Source organism: Doryrhamphus excisus, linkage group LG11 (genome assembly GCF_037039965.1).
Source record: "Doryrhamphus excisus strain RoL-2023G ecotype Guam linkage group LG11, RoL_Dexc_Guam_v1.1, whole genome shotgun sequence".
Classification (NCBI taxonomy): Eukaryota; Metazoa; Chordata; class Actinopteri; order Syngnathiformes; family Syngnathidae; genus Doryrhamphus; species Doryrhamphus excisus.
The window spans coordinates 19,082,662-19,107,373 of NC_136367.1; the positions used below are offsets into that span (position 1 = coordinate 19,082,662).

General features: G+C 39.2%; 1 protein-coding gene and 1 long non-coding RNA gene across 18 annotated transcripts in view; one reads left to right on the forward strand and one right to left on the reverse strand.

The window, feature by feature from the left end:
* Nucleotides 1-2,067: 2,067 nt before the first annotated feature.
* The window catches only part of nfasca (neurofascin homolog (chicken) a), a 67,600-nt gene continuing 44,955 nt past the window's right edge, over nucleotides 2,068-24,712 (reverse strand). For 4 of the 16 annotated variants that reach the window (XM_078794955.1, XM_078794956.1, XM_078794959.1 and 1 more), the window contains 23 exons: nucleotides 23,935-24,119; nucleotides 23,724-23,855; nucleotides 23,372-23,515; nucleotides 22,882-22,993; nucleotides 22,634-22,800; nucleotides 22,363-22,510; nucleotides 21,831-21,955; nucleotides 21,209-21,253; nucleotides 20,877-20,978; nucleotides 19,522-19,719; nucleotides 19,342-19,412; nucleotides 17,967-18,189; nucleotides 17,741-17,856; nucleotides 17,454-17,664; nucleotides 17,002-17,124; nucleotides 16,748-16,921; nucleotides 16,301-16,327; nucleotides 13,723-13,986; nucleotides 12,194-12,316; nucleotides 7,642-7,788; nucleotides 7,083-7,211; nucleotides 6,366-6,435; nucleotides 2,068-3,698 (listed from right to left, as the gene is read on the reverse strand). In XM_078794955.1, the coding sequence (XP_078651081.1) occupies nucleotides 3,470-3,698; nucleotides 6,366-6,435; nucleotides 7,083-7,211; nucleotides 7,642-7,788; nucleotides 12,194-12,316; nucleotides 13,723-13,986; nucleotides 16,301-16,327; nucleotides 16,748-16,921; nucleotides 17,002-17,124; nucleotides 17,454-17,664; nucleotides 17,741-17,856; nucleotides 17,967-18,189; nucleotides 19,342-19,412; nucleotides 19,522-19,719; nucleotides 20,877-20,978; nucleotides 21,209-21,253; nucleotides 21,831-21,955; nucleotides 22,363-22,510; nucleotides 22,634-22,800; nucleotides 22,882-22,993; nucleotides 23,372-23,515; nucleotides 23,724-23,855; nucleotides 23,935-24,119 (3,265 nt within the window). In that variant the 3' untranslated portion in view covers nucleotides 2,068-3,469. Of the gene's footprint in view, nucleotides 3,699-5,646; nucleotides 6,045-6,365; nucleotides 6,436-7,082; nucleotides 7,212-7,641; nucleotides 7,789-11,271; nucleotides 12,317-13,722; nucleotides 13,987-16,300; nucleotides 16,328-16,747; nucleotides 16,922-17,001; nucleotides 17,125-17,453; nucleotides 17,665-17,740; nucleotides 17,857-17,966; nucleotides 18,190-19,341; nucleotides 19,413-19,521; nucleotides 19,720-20,876; nucleotides 20,979-21,208; nucleotides 21,254-21,830; nucleotides 21,956-22,362; nucleotides 22,511-22,633; nucleotides 22,801-22,881; nucleotides 22,994-23,371; nucleotides 23,516-23,723; nucleotides 23,856-23,934; nucleotides 24,120-24,712 lie in introns of those variants that run through there. The other 12 variants (XM_078794960.1, XM_078794958.1, XM_078794969.1 and 9 more) reach the window with 10 other exon arrangements.
* Nucleotides 7,078-21,435, forward strand: LOC144901305 (uncharacterized). 2 transcript variants are annotated; one of them, XR_013629507.1, is made up of 4 exons: nucleotides 7,078-7,206; nucleotides 9,548-9,747; nucleotides 14,376-14,442; nucleotides 20,907-21,435. It is a non-coding gene; the product is annotated as an uncharacterized LOC144901305 (long non-coding RNA). The 2 variants fall into 2 exon arrangements; XR_013629506.1 differs by lacking the exon at nucleotides 9,548-9,747.

Sequence of the window (24,712 nt, forward strand, 5' to 3'; positions counted from 1 at the left end):
TAGCTAATCGTGTATAGGCATGTATAGGTAGTTTACAGCCGCACAGTCGCGCATTTTAATGCCTTATCGCGTCTACAATTTCGGAAACCATCAGTAAAAACGTCGAAAGTCGCAAACGAACAAGGTAGTGCTAAACAAGATGGCGGACTCACGGCGACAAAAACGTACGGTTCATGAGTTTTCTACGTAATGTAGTTCTGTGGTACTTATTTGCTTATCGTGTCAGGCTTGGCGCCCTCTACAGGCAGGTAGGGGGTGATTTGTTTCTTTTCATATACAACTAAATTGGATACCCAGTAGAGTGTGTTGTGTCCTGTGACGTCATGTTTGGTTTGTGGTCTGACAGACACAAGAGTGTCAGCTGTGAACTCTAATATAGGTTGGAATTGTGTGCCTTTCCTAATTGTGTCCAATCAAAGGGATTTACAGGTGGACATCTTTTAATTTCTTTATTCCTCTACTTATTCTTCTTCTACCTCGTTTTCAACAAATTCAAACATCTCCAACATCAACATTTACCACAAACCTTGTGTTTTGATATTTGAGTTGTCACAAAAGCAAACAATATTTGCCTTAAAGTGAAAGTTATGTTTGAAATGTATCTTTTCACAAAAAGCTGCTTTTCTCCTTTCTTTTTTCTAGTTGGGAACTGATATTTTCCCAAAACTCGCCTATGTTCTACTGCTGATATTGAACTGTAAAAGGTAGAACCCCCTTTTTTTCATCTCATCTTTTTATTGGTAGCTTCCATGTTTACATAATCTTACGACACAATAATCTGTGTGCATTAAAAGCTTATTCCACATAATCTAAAGTGGCCGGTAGTGAAGGGGTGGAATATGAACAGTACCTTTGTTATAATAAACCTAGCATAACTTCATATTAGGTTTATTATAACAGAGACAAAAAGTAAAAATAGTGTACCAATTAATTGAATCTTTATTATAATGCAAAAGAGGGCACTTTTAAGTTACTTAGTATTTTCTATGCGCAAAGCTTTATTTATAATAAAATGAATGATTTTCATGTTTACAACTGAAGTTATTTCTGACGTATTCTTTTTTTTTTATTTCCAAATGTTTCAAACAAGACCAGTACAGATGAGGACTGTTTTGGACAGTAATAAATCAGACAGTGATGCTACAGCGCTGTGCTTGACAAACAAAATGCTTTTCTCTGTTTTGGCGGAGGTACGTGACTGAGAAAAGGCCCAGCGTGTCCTACAGGTCTACGCCTGGACCTCCTCACAAGATGATCCTCAGCGAGAGTCTTCACCCTCAGCTAAGTGAAACATTATTATGGAACTTGATGAGAGCAGATCTTACAAATTGTGTCCATGAAAAATCCAAAACAGAATCGGTGTCAAGTCGTATAAAGAGTACATTGCGGCAGTACCTCTAGCACTGTGTCGACTTGTGTTTTTTTTTTTTAAGACTAAAAAGCATCCATACACAAGACACTGCTGGACTTGCAAGGGTATATTACAATATCAAAGCAAAGGCTAACATGAATTGGGCGGTGGTTTTTCTTACTTTTCCAGAGTGCAAAGGTTAGTAGAAGTTACATTACAAAGGTACATGAATTGTCATTACGGGGGACATGTGTCAAATATTTACAAGAGAGCTTTTTTTTTAATATATATCCTGGAAGCAAATGTACAGAATATATGCCAAATAAATGTACAACAATAGTCGTTTTCTGTGTGTTGGACTTAAATATGAATAATAACAGCACGTGGAACACAAAGACACATTTCATGGTTGGTTGGTTCAGAAAGGCAGGCTGCTACATACCGAATTAAATTGGAAAAAAGAAATTCTGACTTCCTCGTGTAAAACGACAGGAATAAATCGGTCAAAAATATTTATATCACAATGATTAAACAAAGAATTCATATATTAATACTATGCACATAAAAGCAATAAATAAATATCAACTCAATTTCAAAAACTCCAGTTGCCAACTCCAGTCAAGATCTAAATTTTTAAAACACTTGAATGAACAATAAATTTTGCATTGTTTTCTGCATGTAAAACTATAATTCTCTATAAAAGGAATTTTTTTTAAAATATTTTTGGGTGTCTGGAACGGATTAAATGGATTGAATGATTTCCTACGGGGAAAAATGACCTCGGTTTTCATACATTTCCGTATTGGTCTGACCTTTTGCAATTAATCACAGAATTAATCACAAAAAAACCGAGGTTCCACTGTATTTGCAATACGACAGAACAAAACAGACAGACAGAGTAGCAACATTGAAATGGGTACAAACTGTACGTACACAACTCTTACTCAGAAGCTCCGGAACCGGATCGATCCCCACACTCTCTGCCTTAAAGGGCAGCAGCTGTATCATTACACTAAATAGGGGCTGACAGGGGTGACGGTGCGTGTTCTGGGGCGGCCCCATTAATAAAATGAAAACCAAAAGGAGCAATATGGAATTTAAACGTAAAAGTCTTATCTTGCTGCAGTGATGCCCTATGCTGAGACGTCAACGTCCTCATTGTTGACCTTAGCTACAAACCAAGAGGTGCTGCTGTCATTAAGAAAATAGATGTAGGAAAGGAGTATAATATATAATATCTATTTTGCCATCTAATGTGTGATTATGGGCTTATTGTGTTAAATGGATGATGCAAATCAAAAGCTAATAATCATGACAGCATGCTTACAAGACAAATCACGTTGTCTACTGGTATTCCTCAAGCAAAGCCAACTCCACTTTGTTCCTTCCCGGTCTCCTTGTATTAAATAACATGCTAATGGATACATTTTCAGCTTGCTGTGAACGACATCTATGGCTTTTCTTGTGGATGCCGTCTTAGAAATGCGCACTATAACGTCGGATTAGAGGTCAGAAAAGCATTTCCACCACAGTGTAAAAGGCAAAGTGAATCGAAGCATGTGATATACCCTGCAAGTGGTACAAAAAAGACGTGTACTTTTTACTAAGCATTATGGAACAGCATGGGGGTGGTGGTAGTGCATAGATTTAGGGGGGGGGGGCACTAAATTGTGTGCCAGGACTTTGTACAGCGTTCATGAGTCTTCTACCAGCTGTGGAAAAAAATCAAATCTTTCATTGTGCACATATCAATATGATAAACATATCTGCTAGCATTCTTGATGGTGATAGGCTGATATGTTGTGGAACCTCACTGGGAATAATAAGACGGGAATAAGTCTACGGAGCGCTTTTCCATGCCTCCAAACGCTGAAGGCACACTTGAAGTCTGTGCGGATAAAGGGATGGCAGGCTGAGCACAAAGAAAGATGAGCACTTGGTCCGAATGTCTTCGCCGTTGGGCCATTTTCCTACATCTGGAAATGGAAAACAAAGGCATGAGCGCTACTTTGTCTCTTCGTTGTACTGCAGTCGCCGGGCCCCGTTCGTCTCGTGTACGATGATGCGGTATTCATCTGGGTGTGTCATGCTTTGCCGGAACACGCTCCCAAGTGTGCACTATGCCAGGGAGTAGATGGCGTTGACGGGCGAGGTGGCCTCCGAGCTCTCGTTGCCTTCTGTTTCGTCTTTGTCCTTCTTCACCGTGTACTGTCCGATGAACGAGCCGTCCTCGTTAAACTGTCCGTCGCCGCCTTCGCCGTAGTCCACCAGGCTGTCATCGCTCTCCTTCACGTGTCCCTCTAGTGATGTTTGGCTACCTTGCAAAGGCTTGTTGTCCTCGTCGCTCCTGCAAGTTGGGAAGAAGCAAAGACGACCTTGTTATGTCAGAACACGTTTGGGAATGTCACGCAACCCCACTGGGCCCAAGGGTCAAACCTTGAAAGTCTGTTTGACACTTTGCTACACTTTTCGTCCTTCCCGGCTTTCGAGTGGCCAAACAAAGCTTAAAGAAAGAATGGACAGTGGTTCCTTTAGAGTTAGGACACTATAGGCAGATCCTTGCCAGGTGATAGGGTTCAGTTATCGACAAAAATACGTCTCGTATGACCGCATATAGTCTGTAGAATCGGGTGGCCAAACAAAGCTTAAAGAAAGAATGGACAGTGGTTCCTTTAGAGTTAGGACACTATAGGCAGATCCTTGCCAGGTGATAGAGTTCAGTTATCAACAATAATGTCTCATATGGCCGCGTATAGTCCGCGGAATCGGGTGACAAAACAAAGCTTAAAGAAAGAATGGACAGTGGTTCCTTTAGAGTTAGGACACTATAGGCAGATCCTTGCCAGGTGATAGGGTTCAGTTATCGACAAAAATACGTCTCGTATGGCCGCGTACAGTTCATAGAAATCAGGTGGCCAAACAAAGCTTGAAGAAAGAATGGACAGTGGTTCCTTTAGAGTCAGGACACTATAGGCAGATCCTTGCCAGGCGATAGGTTTCAGTTATCAACAAAAATACATTTCGTATGGCTGCGTACAGTCCGCAGAATGGGGTGACCAAACAAAGCTTACAAAAATAATGGACAGTGGTTCTTTTAGAGTTAGGACACTATAGGCAGATCCTTGCCAGGTGATAGGGTTCAGTTATTGACAAAAATACGTCTTGTATGGCCACATACAGTCCGCAGAATTGGGTGGCCAAAGAGCGCTTAAAGAAAGAATGGACAGTGGTTCCTTTAGAGTTAGGACACTATAGGCAGATCCTTGCCATGTGATAGGTTTCAGTTATCAACATAAATACATCTCGTATGGCCGCATACAGTCCACAGAATCAGGTGGCCAAACAAAGCTTAAAGAAAGAATGAACAGTGGTTCCTTTAGAGTTAGGATACTATAGGCAGATCCTTGCCAGGGATGTGTGTTGAAGTGCAACTCTGATTGTGCTATGTGAGTGTCTGTGTCAAGAAAGCTACTATACTGGAAATGCACTGAGCTATTCGACTAACCCTCTAGGTGTCAAAATAATATCTAGCAATTGTAATGTAAAAGTTCTTAATCATGGCAAAGCCCGAACAAACACAAAGGAAAGATGCCTCGCCCAAACCAAAGTACCTGTTCTTGCTTTGTGTCCTGTCACGGACAGATGACTCATTTCAGCGAGAGAAAAACAAGAAGTGATGAGATGGTAAGAAAGGAGTGAAGAGTTAGACGGGATGAAGGAAAAAGAGGAGCTCATCCTTACAAAAACAACATTAGAATGTGAGCACAGACGTTGGGTCTTAATGGAGAACATTAGTCATGAGTTCCCACAAACACAAACACACGTGCCACCAGCAGCCTTTGGGGATAACGGGAATGCTGAATGTCGCTGTAGGGAATTGCCCTCATCACCGACGGGGAGATTGGATGACATTTTAACGAAATAATCGAAGTCACAGCAGCTTTATACTGAACGTTGGACCTAAATCATAAAAATAAAACTCATATTTCCAAAGAAACGTTGTGTTTTGTAGATGAAGTAATCCCTCAGCAAAATTAAGCATCTTCAAATTGTTAAATGAAGTAAAATACAAATATAAGGCATTCGGAGGACGCATTCAAAGATGTGATGATATGTAGTATTCTACTGTAATGTTCAGTGAGACACACAAGCACCAGACTTACTTGCCAAAATAAGAGGCCTTTTTTTTTCGCAGGTTTGAACGATGTCACAGCAGACTACTGTCGTGGACGTAACCCTAAAACTCAACTCTGAACCTCCTATGTCAGATCACCCCCCACCCCCCCCGAGTCATCTCCCTGCACACGAGCACAAGTCTGTTATTTTTGTTTTAAATGTCTACTATATTGGATCATGTGAGTGTAAACATTACTATAGGGTTGCTATTTCATGTTTAGACTGCTCTACCAAGATTTTAAAAAGCGCATTTAGAAGGTTAAAAAGCTTTTCTATGCTCCGAGTACAAAAATATTCTATTTATAAATAAGGGATCCTACTTGGCGAAAATTCACTTTGGTACGGTTGGGTCCGGAACGGCGATAAAGGAGGGATCGCCGTCATTCCAAAAAGGTGAGGTCAGCTAAGATTGGAGTTGCATGCAACATCAAACGTTTTAGTCAAATTAGAGGGTAACAAAAATGTATGAGTTATTGTGCTTTTAGAAGAACGACGCCTCGGGCATAATCAGCGGAACCTGAAAGGAGCAAAAGAAATATCACTTACAGTCGTCGAGCTGGGGTGGACACAGTGGCCACTTTTCTTGTGGAATGAGACAATCTTTAGGGGGGTGTAAGCAGACAATAGGTGATAATCCAAAGCTCATCATTCTAGTTGAATGTACAGTAAATGTACAGTCCTTTTGTATACAGTAAGTGTTAGGGCGTCATCTTTCCCCCAAATATTGTCTCATTACATACAAATCGTACCACCACTAATGAGCTGAAGTTGTGGAATCGATTCTAGAGCTGGACATGAGTGGATGATAAGCTGGCGTATCCTGTTGGGTGTCACTTACTGATAATCAAAGGATCCATCCGGGTCTTTCTGATCAACAGAGTCCAAAGGAAGTTCTTTTTTATCCCGAACTGAAACGAGAAGAAAGAAGCGTTAGCTCCGAACGCTAATTTGTAAATGACTTGTTAAGGTTTGGCACACAGACCTTGTAGAGGTGTGAGTTATACACGCTTCTGTTTAGTCTCAGTGTGGTCGTTTAGTCCTTTCATTGCTTGACTTTGTGGTTAGTTCAAATCGTTATTTATTATCGTATATAACAACACCACCTACCTAGACCACTTGCGAAACCAGTGAAACCACCACCTAGATATTATAGAAACTGCAAAACATTACAGTAATCAAAAATACTATTTTTTTCATATAAAAAAGCAATTGTTTCATCACAGAAAGTATTTATTATAATGTTAATAATTAACTTAATTGTACATCTTAATGGAGGATTTTCTCAAGTGAGATATGCCAAAACTTGACCTGTCCAAACATATTTATTACGATTGTGGACAAATAACGCAACATCTGTCTCATCTGACCATCTTTTGTCTCGGTCTACAGCCTCAAAGGGTCTTCACTGTGGATGGTGACAATGGGGTTCAACCTCAAGCAGTTTTACCCGAACCCTCACCAGACTTCTTGGTAGGCTTGATGGTTTCTGGCTTCTTCCTGAACATCCCAACCAATTTTTTTTTATGTCTGTTCTTCAAAGGTGACAAGTGTTTACCTGGATATTTGCCTCCACGGCTCCTTTTGATGAAGCAGACAATAAGGAGGATGAGGATGATAAGGGCGATGGCGCACATCAAGCCGATGAACCAGCCCTGAGTGGCGATGTCTACCTGGTCGATGTAAGCTGGGGGGGGCATACACAAAACACAAACACACACACATATAGGGTGGGGTAGGAGAAGACAGAAAAGTGAGGACGCAGAATTTTTTTTTTTTTTCCAGGACAAACTCATAAAGTTTACATCTCAAAATGTTATTTTATACAGAGTCTAATCACATGAAACTTAATATAATTGCATCATTATGTCAAAATTTGGAATCAAATACAGCGGAATCAGGAAACATGGAACAAGTATATCCCACTTGTACCATAGCATTCCCACAAAAATGCCACTTATGTAGTCTATCCAGCCAAAGTACTGCAAAAATAAATAATTGTCGGTACACAAGTGGAACAGTAAAAACAAACAACGGAAGACCTCTTTTTACGCTTGCAACCAAGCGTCACACATCCGTCCGGGACTCGGAGTCCAGCAGGCCAGGTGTGGTCTCACCTGCTTTGGTATTAAAGGTGACAGTGTTGCTGCTGACGCTGCTGTGTTCATGGGAGTAAACCCTCAGGTGGTACATGGCGCCTGCCATCAAATCTGCCACCGTAATGGGGGGCTGTTGTGTCACTTTTTCAATTATTGTCTTGTCGCCTTTGAGACACAAGAAAGGGCCGTTCATACTCAGGGACGTTTCACGGGAACACCCACTTACTGCAAGGCAGGTGTCCAAATGACCACATTATTAGGGCCACGTTGAGAAAAAAAACATCTGAGATTTCCAGAATAAAGTCATAAATTTGGGAGAAAAAAAGTCGCAAATTGACAAGAATAAAGTCGTACATTTATGAGAAAAAGTTGTAATTTTACGAGGATAAAGTTGTCAATTTTCAAGAAAAAAGTCACATGTTTACGATAAAAAAGTTGCAAATTTACAAGAATAAAGTCAGAAATTAATATTACGCAAAAAAGTCGTAAACTGACAAGAATAAAGTCATACATTTGAGAAAAAGTTGTAATTTTTACGAGGATAAAGTTGTGAATTTTCAAGAAAAAAGTCACACGTTTACGATAAAAAAGTTGCAAATTTACAAGAATAAAGTCAGAAATTAATATTACGCAAAAAAAGTCATAAATTGACAAGAATAAAGTCGTACATTTATGAGAAAAAGTTGTAATTTTACGAGGATGGTGTTGTAAATTTACAGGAAAAAAGTCACACGTTTACGATAAAAAAGTTGCAAATTTCCAAGAATAAAGTCAGAAATTAATATTACGCAAAAAAAGTCGTAAACTGACAAGAATAAAGTCGTACATTTATGAGAAAAAGTTGTAATTTTACGAGGATAAAGTTGTGAATTTTCAAGAAAACGGTCACACGTTTACGATAAAGTTGCAAATTTCCAAGAATAAAGTCAGAAATTAATATTACGCAAAAAAAGTCATAAATTGACAAGAATAAAGTCGTACATTTATGAGAAAAAGTTGTAATTTTACGAGGATGGTGTTGTAAATTTACAGGAAAAAAGTCACACGTTTACGATAAAAAAGTTGCAAATTTACAAGAATAAAGTCGGAAATTAATATTACGCCAAAAAAGTCCTAAACTGACAAGAATAAAGTCGTACATTTACGAGAAAAAGTTGTAATACTTCAAGAATAAAGTTGTATTGTTTATTCTTGTAAATGTACGACTTTTTTCCTCATAGATTTGCAACTTTTTTTTTCTCGTAATATTAATTTTTGACTTTATTCTTGTAGATTTACAACATTTTTATCGTAAATCGTATGATAAAATAGTTGCACGCTTACTTTCCAACTTTTTTATCGTAAATCATGCGACTTTTTAATTGTAAATCATGAATCGTATGATAAAAAGTCACATGCTTTACAAGAATATCGTCGGAAAATTAATATTAAAAAAAGTCGTAAATTTACAAGAAAAAAGTTGCAAATCTATGAGAATGAAGTCATACATTTATGAGAAACTAGTTGTAATATTGCGAGAATAAAGTTGTACCTTTTACAATAAAGTCACAAATTTACAAGAAAAAAGTCTGAATATTATGAGAATAAAATCTTAATTTAACTTTGTTTCGTACATGTCCGAAGGAAAATAGAACCCAGCTCTTCAGGAATGAAGCAAAACAGAACAGACCCTTTTTCATATATGTCTCAGGCAATGCCTGTAAATAAAGTTATGAGGTTTTTCCCGTAAATTTACAACTTCATTCTGGAAATGTCAGATCATGATGATATTTTTAATGTGGCCCTGATACTCCATCATACCAAACAGCCATTTTGAATATTTACAATACACAATCATCATCATTCAGGTTGACTTCCCTTAGTCATCTGATTTTCTTCAAGCATCGTTTTATTGCAACTATCCAAAGTTGACGTTATTTTGCAGAGGAAATCATAAAAGGGCAAAGAAATGGAGCTGGTGTTCATCAACACAAAACCCATAAAACATGAAAGCAGAAGGAATCCAAGGTGGCCGTCCTCATCATGTTTCCAGCAGAGTGCATTGGAAAAAAAGCAAAGCGCCGTTTGCCACATTTGCAAGCCCTGGCTCGTCTCAAGGCAAACTTATTTTTCCAGTGGAAACACGTGAGCATCATAACCTGGTGAAGGCATGAGCGTGGCACCGTGTGGGCGGTGAAAAGAGCATGCAGCATGCTTTCCAACGCAATTCCTTAAGAAGCTTCGCTTTCAATTCCCATTCAGTCAACGTGCCATTAATCCCCTCCACCGTAAACAACGACTGACACTACCTCCTACTCAACATTGTAATACTACACACCAAAAATACTTTCTATCTTATTATTATTCTATTCTTTGTCAAAATGAAGTCAAATGAGCATGTTTTCAGGAAGCTATATATTTTTATACTAGAATCTGTGGCCAACTTTTAGTCCAAAATATTGAAAGCCAACTCAGATGTAATATTGTGGCTACTACATCGGTAATGTGATGAGACGTGTCACGTTCAATTACCTTTCACACATGCATGGAGACTGGCTGCTCGGAGATGGACATGCCAGGGCTGAGATCGAGTGGAAAAAAAAGGTTCTCCTCTCATTACGTGTGGAAGTGGTAAAGTTTTTTTTGTTCTTTGTCCTTCTTCCACACTCCGTTTTATTAAATTTAGAATAAGCACATTGGGGAGGCAAACAAGTTAGCTCGCTAGCTTGCTATGCTAGCTGCAGCTGTCTGTTTTGTCCATGCAGTGATCCCGTAGCTTGTGCAATGTAATGTAAAAGAAAAACAGGCATGTGAAAGTCATGATATGGGTATTATTTAATGTCTACAGGGCTCTACTTTATTTTGTTGTGCTTTTTTTTTGTTATATTACAATTTAAAAAAAAAACATGTCTTTAATATTTCAATGTAATGCTCTAAAGTAGTTTTTCTTATAATATTATTAAGGCGAAGACAGTGAAGACGGTAGAATGGTTGACAATACGACATGTGGACATGACCTTGGAGGGGCGGTGTGGTCGGCTGCCCCCCACCCCCACCAATAAAAATCCACCTCCCCTTCCTTCCATGCCTCAAAGATCCAAATGATGTACCAGAAGTGCAAGTGGCATCCAATCCCAACAAAGGAAGGTGACGTGTTCCGCAAAAGCAGACTGAAATCGTGCATGACAAAACAAGAAAAAGCCAAAAACCAGTAGTGCAGTTCGGGAACGGCGTTCAAAAGGATTAGAGGAAATGGCGCCAAGCTGCTTATTTGCTGTGCGGAATCATCCAAAACCATGATCATGATAATGGTGCGCCGCGTAAGAGGTTAGTACCAACAGAATCAACGTAGGGGAGAATTCGCCGGAGAAACACATGCAAACAGCCTGCGGCATTTTAGCTGATCTGCTGTTTGAACATCATTCGGATGAAGTCACGTTCTTAAATGATGAGGATTGTATGAACAAACAATAATAATAATAATAACAACTAGCATAGCATAACTATACTCTATATTTGCTGTGCTCCATATGAGAAAGACATTTCCGACTTACACCAAGCTCATAAACTGGATTTGTGATTGCAATGATAATTGTTGTCTGGCATTTCTGATATATGAGTATCATAGTATATGTAGTATATGTAGTATATTTAGTATATGTATAGTATATCAACTGTATATTATTTAGATATGTATATTCCATACAGTCAAACCTCGGTTTTGGAACGCACGTTTATTCATTCATTCATTTTCTACCGCTTATCCTCCCAAGGGGGGTGCTGGAGCCTATCCCAGCTGTCTTGGGGCGTGAGTCTAGCGGCCAGCCAATCACAGGGCACATATAGACAAACAACCATTCACACTCACATTCATACCTATGGACAATTTGGAGTCGCTAATTAACCTAGCATGTTTTTGGAATGTGGGAGGAAACCGGAGTACCCGGAGAAAACCCACGCATGCACGGGGAGAGCATGCAAACTCTACACAGAGATGGCCGAATTGGAATTGAACTCAGGTCTTCTGGCTGTGAGGCCTGCGCGCTAACCACTAGTCCGCCGTGCAGCCTAATAAAGCTAAGAATTATGTTAAATGTATATTCATCATTTGAAATGATTTCCCACAGTTTTCTGTATTATTTTAGTTAATACTTTGGGTGTATTAATTGACATTATTTAAAAAATAGAATTATTATTTACATTTTTTTTTACATTTATTTATTTTAATGTATTTTTAAAATTATTTAAAAAAATATATTATTAAAAAATTGTTTGGGTTTTCGTACGATTTTGTTTTTGCCTGATTGGAACTAGCACCGAACAAACATCGAGGTACCACTGTATGTATATAGAAATAATATACATATCTGAATATGTATATATAACACTATACATGCTGTACATGTAGTATGTTTTTCAAATGTAAATATGTCATTTGATATGATTTACGGAAGGAGAATAGTAGTTCAATGTTGTAAAAATAGCCTCTGAAATAGCAGATATGTTGATATGATATGATGCCCCCCCCCTCCTCTACTGAGCCCTCGTGTTCTTCTCTGTAGGAGAAAATGGGTTCGGTCTGGCTTCTTACTGTCCAGTGTGATCTCTAGCACAAACTTGCTGGTGCCGGGCGGGAAGTTGTGTCTCCAGCTGACATTAACGTAGTTACTGTTACGCTCCACCGTCACATTCCAGATCTCTCTCCCAGGGGCCGCTGCACAACGGGAGGCGGGGGTCAAAGCAGCAAAGGTCAGACAGGGCACCCCATTTACAACCGTCGTGTCAATCAATGTTCTTCCGCTCAAAGAGTCAAAATTCTAGACAAAAATCCATGCGAGTCATTCTTACGTTTACTCTGAAGTACTTGCAGACCTGCCACTCTTATGAGGACAATACTTGAAATGATGAAAATAATGTGCCATTCGCTTTTTTAATGTCTGCAGTGGAACCTCTGAAGCCGTACTTGTATGGTTGTTAGCTTTGGAAGTTGAAATCATTACGTATATATATCTATGTCCAGTACTAAGTATCCTGTAGCAATGCGTACGGAAACGCGGGATCACTAAATGACCATTTAGTATTACTGTTATTATTTTTCTCTATTTTTTTTGGTGTTGTATTTGTGTCTCTTCTCTTCTAGTTTTTTTTTTTTTTTTACTAAAGAACGGAGAATGGTGGCCAGAGTGATGAAATAATGTTATTAAATGTAATGAAACGGTCTAAAAAAAACATCAAAATAAATAAGTAACCAAAAACACAAGGACCTGTATCTATTGGTGAATTTATTATTTAGATATTTTATTGATATTACTGAAGTACAGTCGCAATATCGTGGTTCGATTACCGCTCCCTCGCTGAATGAATTAATAAATACAGTAAAGCAGTAATGACACAAAACATAGAGACATTACCTTACATTCAATTACCTTAACGCTCCCTTTCCATGTGGAAGTGGTGTGCTTTTGGCTTCTTAACGTAAGAAGAAATAATGTCAAGGCTAACTGATTAGCTCACTAGCGCGATGTGATGTCAACAATTAATATTAGGAGTGTAAAGGTGACTATAGGGTTGTTATTTCATGTCTACAGGACTCTACTCTAATGTTAGAAACTCGATTTAGAAAGTCACAAACGGATGTTTTATGCTCTAAACTATGAAATCATGCCATTTCTTAAAAATGTGCATAATAGCTGCCCATTTTTTGGCCTTTTGTATTGAGTTGTGGACTCCTATAGAGCAGCTGCACACAATAACCCGCAGAATCTGGTTCTTCCAGAATCTGCACCTATTCAGCTGGATTTCTTTGGATTTTGTGGTTTCCACAAGAACGGTCTTTTGAACCATCCCAAACTTCTTTTGCGGCTCACTTCCAAACGCGCAACATTAACATTGAATCCCATATCCAAATTAATTTATGGCGTTCAAGTCTTGAACTAATTAACCACTCTAAACAAGGGACGGCTGTACTCAACTTCAAATATAAACGGTCAGCGTTTTTGGAAAACTAGGTTCGAGCACCATTGGAGTGCCGTTATTGTTTCAAACGCAACGCGACCCAAGTTTCCCGACCTCAAAGGTTCCACTGTATCTAAAAGCCCCAAAAAGCACAAGAACATGTACCCAACACATTCTTATCAATATTCTTGTTGATGGTCAGCACGGGAGGTGGGGTGGTAGTGGGCGCCTCGGTTGTAGCGATGGTAGTTGCTGAGGCTGTAGTTGTTGCTGTAGTAGTTGCAGCAGTAATAGTGGTAGGGATAGGAGTGGGGGCTGCGGTGGTTGAGGTACTATCGGTTGTAGGAGCAGCAGTAGTAGGAGGAAGAGCAGCAAGAGGAGTGGAAGTAACAGTAAAAGCTGAAGACAAAGAGGCATCCGTAAGATCAACTATAAAAGGAGGAGCGGGGAGAGAACACAGAGTTAAAGACAAGACACAAGCAACTTTGCATGCATATACGTATGGTACACACTTGACAAGGTCTATAGGGACTCGAACTGAAACAGTTCTAAGTGAATGGGGTCATTTTCACTCAATAGCCACTCAAAATTGAGCAACACTGCCACCAAATGGACAAACACTGCTATCACATGATCACATTCTTTCTATGTAGAAATGTAGAAACTAGATATATTTTGTAAATGTAGTATCCACTGTTTTTTTACGTTTCCATCCCTGGAATTGAACTACACATACGCTCAACAAAAATACAAACGCTCTCCACGTACACAAAAATTGTTCCCAAATGTGTCTAATTCATAATGTATCCACCTCACAGGTGTGGCGTATCAAGATGCTGATTGGACAGCACCCATCCAGAGCATCCCAAACATGGCTGATGTGCGGTGAGTACGCTGGCCATGCACGTACTGGGAACTGTGTACAGATCCACGCGGCGTGGGGCCGTGCATTATCATGCATGATGTTTGTGGATGTATGGGCACAAGAACGGGCCTCAGGATCCCATCATGGTATCCCTCAAAATCCCCACAAAATGCATGTTTGGGATGCTGTGGATGGGCATACAGTCGTCCCTCGTAATGTCGAGGTTCGATTATCGCTCCCTCTTTATTAATCAATGAATGATCGCTACTTCCTGGTTGGCTATGGTGTATTATTAGTCAAATATTGAAAGACAAAGGTATAATAGTCGTTAATATTCCATTATTGAGACATAACATTGAGTGAAAAGAAGTTCTCCTCTCATTGTGTGTGGAAGTGGTCTCATCCAGTTGAGCAATGTGGTGTAAACAAAGAATAATAGGGGTGTAAAGGTGGCATCAGGGGTGTTATTTCATGTCTACACGGCTCTAATGACGATCAAGATTATATTTATATTTAAACGGGTATAATAGGTATTCTGGTCACTTGGTGTCGTTAATATTCCATTATTGAGACATCACATTAGCTTACCGTCATTTCCAACATGATAGAGTGGAAAAAAAGTTCTCTTCTCATTGTGTGTGGAAGTGGTACATTTAGAATACAGCAAATAAAATGGAGGCTAACCAGTCTCTTGGTTAATGATGGTCAAGGTTATATTTAAACAGGTATAATAGGTATTCTGGTCACTTGGTGTCGTTAATATTCCATTATTGAGACATGACATTGTCCGACAGGGTAGAGTTAAAAGAAGTTCTCCTCCCATTGTGTGTGGAAGTGGTACATTTAGAATACAGCAATGTGGTGTAAATGAAAAAAATTCACTTATCACAGTTGGGTCAAGAACCAGTTAACCGCGATAAACGAGGGACGACTGTATTCTGTATTTGAGGTTGCAGATTTTGGAGAGGCCTTTTACTGTGGCCAGCTGTGCTGTCTAAACTGCATCGCCTGCGAGGTGCATGGATGATGAATCTCAACAGATTAGCATATTAGCATATTTCCATGTGATAGATGGAAAGACTTTGTCCAGCCTGTACCAAAAGATCCAACATGACATTTTCTTCACTTTACCAAACATCTCTTATGATAAATCCAAAATGGCAGCATGCTTGTATCCTTTTTTTTTTTTACCAAGCATGCTAAAAATGAGTGCAAACATTAGCATGTTTGGGAGCAGATGCTACGACGCATTCAAGTAGCAGCTCCTCAGTATTTCGAAGCGAACCAATGACCGGAATTGATGGATAAAGATGCAAAATAGAAGCAAAAATGATCAAGCCAGCGAGTACGTGAGCAAGACAAGTCATCTGCTGTCCACCATGGACAGATTCAATTGTTTCCTTCCTTTTCAAGCACACTCCACAGCAGGCGTTTACATAAAAGTGGGAAAATGATTGAGTTGGGAAAACAAGCCAAACTGGTGTCAGACAGGAAGGCTGCATGGTAACGGCGTCCCGTTAGCCGTTCATTCCAAAACACAAAGGTCAGCATAAACACCGTAGCATGACGTGACGGGACCAAATCCCATCCGTGATAGCAAATCAGCTTGATGACACAGGAAGTGGAGATCAGCAGCGGCAGACCGGCAGATAGACCGTTGACAAAATCAAATAAAAACACAAACAGCAGCGCAGTCCAACGCTTATTGTCATATGAACAATTCAAATAGAAACAATATCACCGATGCTACTTAAGCGGCCCTGAAGGCAACGTTTACATGGTGGACTGCACCGCTGCTACGTGTTGGGATAAACATGAAGTGGGATGGAGGTGGGGGGTGGGCGGGCACGGGCGGATGTGTTTCTTAAGCTCTATTACCTAGACCTGTAGCATCAGTAAAGTTTTCTGCCGACAAAAAAAAAGAAGAGGATTTACTCAAGTACACAAATATCCCTCGTACTGCGCGTAATGTACATGTACAGTCGAGTTTGATCACTTCTGGGTCACTGACACTGTACAGCAGGGGGGTCCAAACGTTCTCCAAGGGTAGCACAGTGAAAAATCAAAGAATGTATCTTTTCCCTTTTTTTTAGTTGGGAACTGATATTTTCCTGAAACTTACCTATGATTTACTGCTGATTACTAAAGAATGGAAAAGAGTAGAAAATAGATTTTTTTCTCCGAGGTAGGTTCCATGTTTATATAACCATAGAACACAATATAGTGGAACACGTTTGGACACCCCCGATCTTGACAAAAACCCGGTGCACCAAGTCTGAACATTGAAGGTGGTTCATTCCGACCCGAACCCTGAGAAGCACTCACCCTCATTGGCAAAGAAGGGGGACTCCTCCGCAAACACCTCCCCTGCTCCCACCTGGGTGAGCGCCGACAGGTAGAAGTTGTAGCGAGTGGATCGGTCAGGCAAGCGCATTGTGTACTCCGTCACGTTCGGGGGGAACGTCTCCATCTGGGGACGACCTTCTCTGGATCCATTGACTACGTACAAACACAAATCAAAAATGTCAGATTTTTCACTTTCAGAAGTTATATAAAAAAAAAAATAAAGACAGCAGAACCTGTATGGTACTTGAGTCGGTATCCTATCACGATGCCGTTTGGTTCCAGCGGTTTGTCCCATTGGAGGTGGATGGTGTCAAAGCTCCTTCGATTGATTCGGAAGAACCGAGGAGCATCCGGAACTAAATATAAAAAAAAAAAAGTAGTAGCCATGTCAGAAAAAGAAATGCTTTCAACATCTTAAGCCGAGGTCACAACCGATTGGACGGGCTCCTACGGCCGGTCCACACGCAAAAACGGCCAATGCACATTCAGATATTTGCTCCGTCCTTCCATGACTTCCATGAGATCTTTACGTGATCTTTTCATGGTCGCCGCAACTACGTTCTCCGCAAAGAAACATTTAGGGAACGCCGGAAATCGCACATCCAAAATTGTGACCCAGGCTTGACTGGAGAACTGTAGAAGTTACTCCATCTGTTAAACGACATGATGACGGTTCCTTCCTCACCCCCCTCCTTGGTGCTGAATTCTACGACGTTGCTGGGCGGCCCCTCGTAACGAGTATTAGCTACGACCATGAACATCTTGTATCGCGAAAAGGGAACAAGGCCACTGAGGATGACGGACGGCTCGGCCATGGTCGTGTAGAAGCCTTTGGTCTTGTTCTCCTTCCTGACCAGCAGACCTGGAGCATGACTGGACTCCCGGGAGTAGTACAACTAAAAGGGAAAAAGGATAATGGAATTAAAATGAAAATGAAGTTCAATAATAGGGATAAAATGGTGGCGGTCTCACTTTGTACTCCTTTAACTCTCCTTGGACAGAGACCGGGTCCACAGGCTTCCAGTGGATGTGTCCTTTGGTACTGTCCACCTTTGAAATACGCAACTCAGTCGGGGCGTTCTTGGGTTCTGAGGGCAAATAAAAAGTAAAATATCATCATCATGGTCATTGTGCCTGAACAAAATAAATACTGTAAATAAATACTTAGTAGTAGTACTTCCCAGCAGCGTGTACTTACTGTCTTCTCCTGAGTATCCAATGACCACATTAGACTCTGGTCCTGGTCCGATATCGTTTGTGGCCTGGATTTTAATCTCATAGGGCACGTAGGTTTTTGTGTTGTGGACAACAACTTTGGTTCCGATTGTGGTCACGTTATCCCATTCCGCATCCGAGTCCTTCCGCCTCCACCACACAACGTAATGCAGGTTAGGGCCGTTTTTCTCCAGATCAAGCAGAGGCTGAAGGAACAATGGAAAATTCATTCTCAATGGAAAGCAGAGGCTCGTTTCTAGAACTTATAGAACTTTTTAGGATCTTATTCTTTTTTATATCTTATCAATATTGCATTTTTTCATTGATTGATATGCATTTCTGTCTAAAGTTGTTATAGTTATTATAATATAATATACTATAATATAATTATTACATTAATTTATTATTATCGTCTCAAGCTTTATAGAACTTTTTAGGATCTTATTTGGATATTTTAGAATCAAAATTGCATTTTTTTTCCATTGATTGATATGCCTTTCTGTCTAAAGTTGTTATTGTTACTATAATATAATATACTATACTATATACTATAATTATTATATTAATTTATTATTATCGTCTCAAGCTTTATAGAACTTTTTAGGATCTTATTTGGATATTTTTGAATCAAAATTGCATTTTTTTTCCATTGATTGACATGCCTTTCTGTCTGAAGTTGTTATAGTTGCTATAATATAATATACTATATACTGTAATATAATTATTATATTAATTTATTATTATCGTCTCAAGCTTTATAGAACTTTTTAGGATCTTATTTGGATATTTTAGAATCAATATTGCATTTTTTTTCATTGATTGACATGCCTTTCTGTCTAAAGTTGTTATAGTTACTATAATATAATATAATACACTATATACTATAATATAATTATTATATTATAAATTATTATTATCGTCTCAGGCCTTATAGAACTTTTTAGGATATTATTTGGATATTTTAGAATCAACATTGCATTTTTTTCATTGATTGCTATGTCTTTCTGTCTAAAGTTGTTATAGTTACTATAATATAATATACTATATACTATAATATAATTATTATATTAATTTATTATTATTGTCTCAGACCTTATAGAATTTTTTAGGATCTTATTTGGATATTTTCGAATCAATATTGCATTTTTTTTCATTGATTGACATGCCTTTCTGTCTAAAGTTGTTATAGTTACTATAATATAATACACTATATACTATAATATAATTATTATATTAATTTATTATTATCATCTCAGGCCTTATAGAACTTTTTAGGATATTATTTGGATATTTTAGAATCAATATTGCATTTTTTTCATTGATTGCTATGTCTTTGTGTCTAAAGTTGTTATAGTTACCTCCCAAGTGATCTCCATGTTGTTTTTGTCAGAGCCCCAGCCTCGGAGGCCTCTAGGAATGACATCTGGAGCTTCATGTGAAACATAACAACGCTGTCATTTTACCATCAGTAATGATATCGTGTACCATGTAGTTGATGTAGTATTTGGCTGCAAATTTCCCCCAACAAAGTTACTCACCAGCGCTACTGGTTTTGTATCGCGGTGAGGGGTAGCTTGGCTCACTCCGCCCCACCGCGTTAACGGCAATGACTCTAAACTGGTAGTTGACAAAGGGAGCAAGCTGCAGAATGACGGAGTTGAGATCCCCGGGGTAGGTGGCCAAGTCTTGCCATCTGCCTGGCTCCCAGTGGTTCTCCTCGAACTGGACCAAGAACTCTGCAAAGGCACGATACGGGCATTAGGAGGACAGAAGACATGAAGATGTTGGGATGTCACTCCCTCACTATGTGACATTTCTTAAAATAATAAATATGTTATGAATTAATTATTACTGTTTCATGGTTGACTATGGCCTACTTTAAGTCAAAAATACTGAAAGACAAGTGACATAGTGACAGTATTGACAGAGCTGAGCTGACATACCACGGCTGAGATCCAATGAGGTTCTCCTCTATTTCCGTGTGGAAGTGGTAATTTTTTTTGGCTTTGTTTGTCCTTCTTCCCCACTTTGAAACACTTTCTTAAGCTTATAATAAGTACATTGGAGAGGCTAAATAGTTAACTGGCTATCTTGCTATGCTAGCGGTGATAGCCTGCAGTGATACCACAACCTTCGCATGTGATGCATGTGATGTAAACAAAGCATAACAGGACAAAGAATGAAGTGTAAGTTACTATTGGGTGTTAATAATAATATATAATAATAATAATATTTTAAAATAGGAATAATATTACATATTATTATATTATTATTATTATTATTATTGTTATTATTATATATTATTATTATTATTATTGCTGAAGTGTGTAACATACACATACGAAGACAAAGCATGCTGTTTTAAATTATTTTGACAGTTTTTAATAATAATAATATATAATAATAATAATAATAATATTTTAAAATAGGAATAATATTACATATTATTATATTATTATTATTATTATTAAAAACTGTCAAAATAATTTAAAACAGCATGCTTTGTCTTCGTATGTGTATGTTACACACTTCAGCAATAATAATAATAATAATATATAATAATAACAATAATAATAATATTAATAATAACAATATTTTAAAATATGAATAATATATTATAATATATTAATAATAATATAATATAATAATACAGGGCTTTTATCTTAAAACCTGTATTTAAAGAGGTTTTCTATGCTCTTACTATGAAAACATTCCTTTTTTAAATATTGAAACATACATCCAATTTATGAAGAATATACAAAAATTCAAAAAAAAATTTTTTTTGCTGGTTAGTCCACTTGCTTAGATGCATGTCATCGTTTTGCAGACTCCCACAGCCATCAAGATGAATGTTGTGTGTATATATACTATGTAGTATATGTACATATATAACCTGCAATCGGGCTCCTGTGGTCGTTTCCAGGGATCCAGGTGAGGCGAACACTGCGGGCTGCTGGATCTGACAGATCGAGATCCATTGGAGGGTCTGGGCGGCCTGAAGGGTTTCAGAAGAGGAAAATAAATACACAAAGCATACAAATACAACATCAGTTTAGATGGACATGTCAATTCAATCAAGTTTAAAATTAGAAGCGGGTTCTAACAAAGTAAATACTATTAACAGGAAATCATATGACAACATAAAAAAGGCAGATGTTATATTATGTGATATTAAAGTTGACGACAATGCAGACAAGAAAGGAAAGCATGCGAGCTGTGTGTTACCTGGAGGCAAGGCACTAGAAAGTGAGGGGTTGAGGGAGGCTTCCTCTGTAGGGGCGGGGTCAAGGACCAGGAAATGGGTATAATGGTTAGTTTGCTAATCAACATTCACGGAACACAATTGTTATCAACAGATGCGATTTAGTGCACAGTACATGTTAATATACTATCTATTACATTTCACTTAACACACATTGACATTTGACACTTTGGCGGTGATGGTTTGAACCCCAGACTCGCATCGTGTTTAATTCCTGTCTTTTAAAATGTCTTCCAATGGAATTAAACTCAATCGTCATCACTGCAAATGTATCAAATGTTTAAAAGCAATCTCAAGCACTCAAATGTTTAAAACAAACAAATATATTACTTCATATTGGGGGGGTTGGGGGGGTGGGGGGGTCACGAGACACCCAACTCACAAGACGGGACGAGATTGGGTCCAACATTTCAAGATTTTAACACAAATTTGAAGAAAAGTACATATCACCGTGCAATGATGAGGTGTTCAAGCGCACTGCGTATTTTTTTAGGTGTTCCTAAACTTTCACAGCGGAGTCTCTATATATAATTCGACTATTAGTCGACTTTAGTCTACACTCTAGTGTCGAGTATTACAGCGTACCTAAAACAACGAGACGGGCCGACGCCGAGTCCTGATCAATCTCTGATTTGACATCACACGTGTACGTTCCCTCATCGCCCTCGTTGATGTTGGAGATGGTCAACGATTCGCCATCCTTCTTCAGCCTGGTTCACAAATGACAAGGGATGAGTTGGTCAGGTTTGAAAAATAAATAAAACTGATTTAAGAGATATGTTCTACAGCCCTCAGTAATAGCCAGGTAACAAAATAACCTTCAATTTATGAATATGATTCTTTTCACGTTCAGTTTACCATTTTTGGAAATTGAAATGGAGGGGTATAGTGACAAAAAAACGAGAAAGCCTAAGAAGGCAACCAAGACATGAGAAGCAAATTTGATGGTAACTTATTGTTTTTAGTGTATTTTATAGCTGATTTAATACACGGGTCAAAACCGACCCGTTAACATAAGCGATGATACCAGAAATCTAACACAAGAGGAAGGTTAACTAATCTGATTCATCGACTAATCATTAGGTCGTTATCAAGGACCACCCAAAGGTGCCGTTACCTCCATCCCTGATGGAGAGGTTTGTCATCCTTTGTCCAGACCACAGAGACGGGCAGGCTGGCATCAGACTTCACTTTGCACTCGAAGCGAACTGTCGAACCTCTGATGGCGGACTGATGCTCGGGAGCACCGATGATGCGGGTCGGCTCTACGGAGAAGTGAGTTAGAAGAATCGACACATATACATATGTCAGTCCAGAGTATTGATTTTATTGATAAATAGAAAAAACATCATCATGATGATGAATAATTTGGATGCTGAGCGTCTCACCTTTGACCTCCAGGCGAACCTGGTTTTCCGCCATGCCCAAAATGTTGTTAGCCAAACAGGTGTAGGTTCCTTCGTCCTCAACTCGGGCCCGCTTGATCTCCAGGGTTCCATTCAGGTACACGCGGTACAGACCGCCATCCAGGCCGCTGCCCTGTCCGTTCTTAAACCTACAAGCACAAAACATCACAAGCTGTAGGCTAACTTCCGCTGAGAAACGCTAAAGCGTGTACGTAAACACACATACGTACCAGCGTAAGTCGGGCAAAGGAGAACCAAAGAATGGACAGTCGAGAAAGGTGCGGTTGTTCTCGATAACTTTGATCAGTTGGTTTTTAGGGCCGAGCATCCGTGGAGGCATATCTGTGGAGAAGATTTTTCTTTTCAAATAACGGCTCAAAACGACACATAAGGAAAATTACGATTGAAAAAATATCACTATATTGACAGTTACTATGGTACCCATTATGTCATAGTATGGTCATATCACCTCGTACTTCGGTACATGATAAAAAAATGACAAAAAAACCCCCAAAACCTATATTAGGAAAGCAGGAAGTGAACAAATGTAACAGTTACTGATTGTAAAAGTACCAGATGGAGGGGTAGGATTTAATAAGCTTTGCTTCTTCCTACTCCTTTTGGACATGTGGAACTGGGAACTGATTATGTGATGCATTCAATTGTAATCTGATGTTAAAATGAAATGAAACCATTAGCATTAGCATTAGCATGTCTTACCGAGGACACTGACGAAGGCATTGGCCAGCAGATAACCGTGTTGGTTGGAAGCATTGCACTGGTACACGGCGCTGCTTCCCATCTGCACCGATCGGAAGATGATGGTGTCACCCATCATTTGTTGACTAGGATTGGGCAGAGAGCCTTAAAAATGAAACAAGACAGACAGAACATCAATAACTGAATGTATCAGATTCCGATGCGTTTTATGGGTTTACACTGTCAATGTGAATTGTCTTGTATAAGTAACAGGACTCAAAACCCTTAAAGGGACGGAAGCCAATCATTGCCATCTTGCATTTTAACGCAGTGGCTTCTAAACTTGTAAACATGAACTCGGAAGACTGCTCACTGTTGATGGGTTGGCCATTGATCAGCCACTGAATGCTGGGTTTAGGGTTGCCGTTTGCCCGACACACCAGACGGCCATTATCTTCTGGGGCGAGTACCAGGTTTGTCGGTTTGTCCAGCCAGTAAGGAGCCGCTGGGGAACATGAAGAGTATGAGGGAATCATCTCGCATACTAAAAGACCAGATAGAAGACCTGGACTTAATCGACTCACCTTTGACTTGAACAAAAATGGAGTGGCGTATGCTGCCTAAGTGATTGTTGGCCATGCATACATACTCCCCGGCATCCTCCTCCGACACGTTGATCACTTTCAGGGTCTTGTTGTAATTCTCAAATTTCACTTTCCGTCCTGGCAAGTCTCCCCCTTTCTTAAACCATTTGATCGTGGGTGTCGGTCTGAAGAAGACAGAACAGCACATGGAAGTATTTCAGAAAGTGAAACCTCGCTTTTTCTTATTACTCCATTCCAAAATGTTTGAGAAAAACTAAAAAGCACATAAGAAATAATGCAAATCCGTTTACTTTAAATTCCGGACTATAAGATGCTTGGCTGGAATCTGTCTATAGTGTCCCAACTGTCCATTCTTTGTTTGAGAACTCAATTCAACCGACACAAGTAAACAGGCTACTTTGTTAAGCCGTGCAATAACTGTACAACAGGGGCCTCAAACACACAGCCCGTGGGCCAAATGTGGTCCGCAGGACACTAGTTTGAGGCCTCCGCCTTGATATGAAAGTTTAATGTTTAAGTTTGATATGGGTGGTATCATGTACCCAGAAAAAATGATTACGTTTGATTAATGTTCATGTTAAAGGTTAAATAACTGTTAATAGTTATCCTCCCTATCCGTGTGGAAGTGGTAAGTTTTTGGCTATTTAAATTTAAAGGAAATAACTTGAAGGCTACCGTTTAGGTCGCTAGCTCTTTAGTTTGCGAGTTAGCATGTGTCTCAAGACGCTGCAGTTGCGCAATATGTTGTAAATAAAAA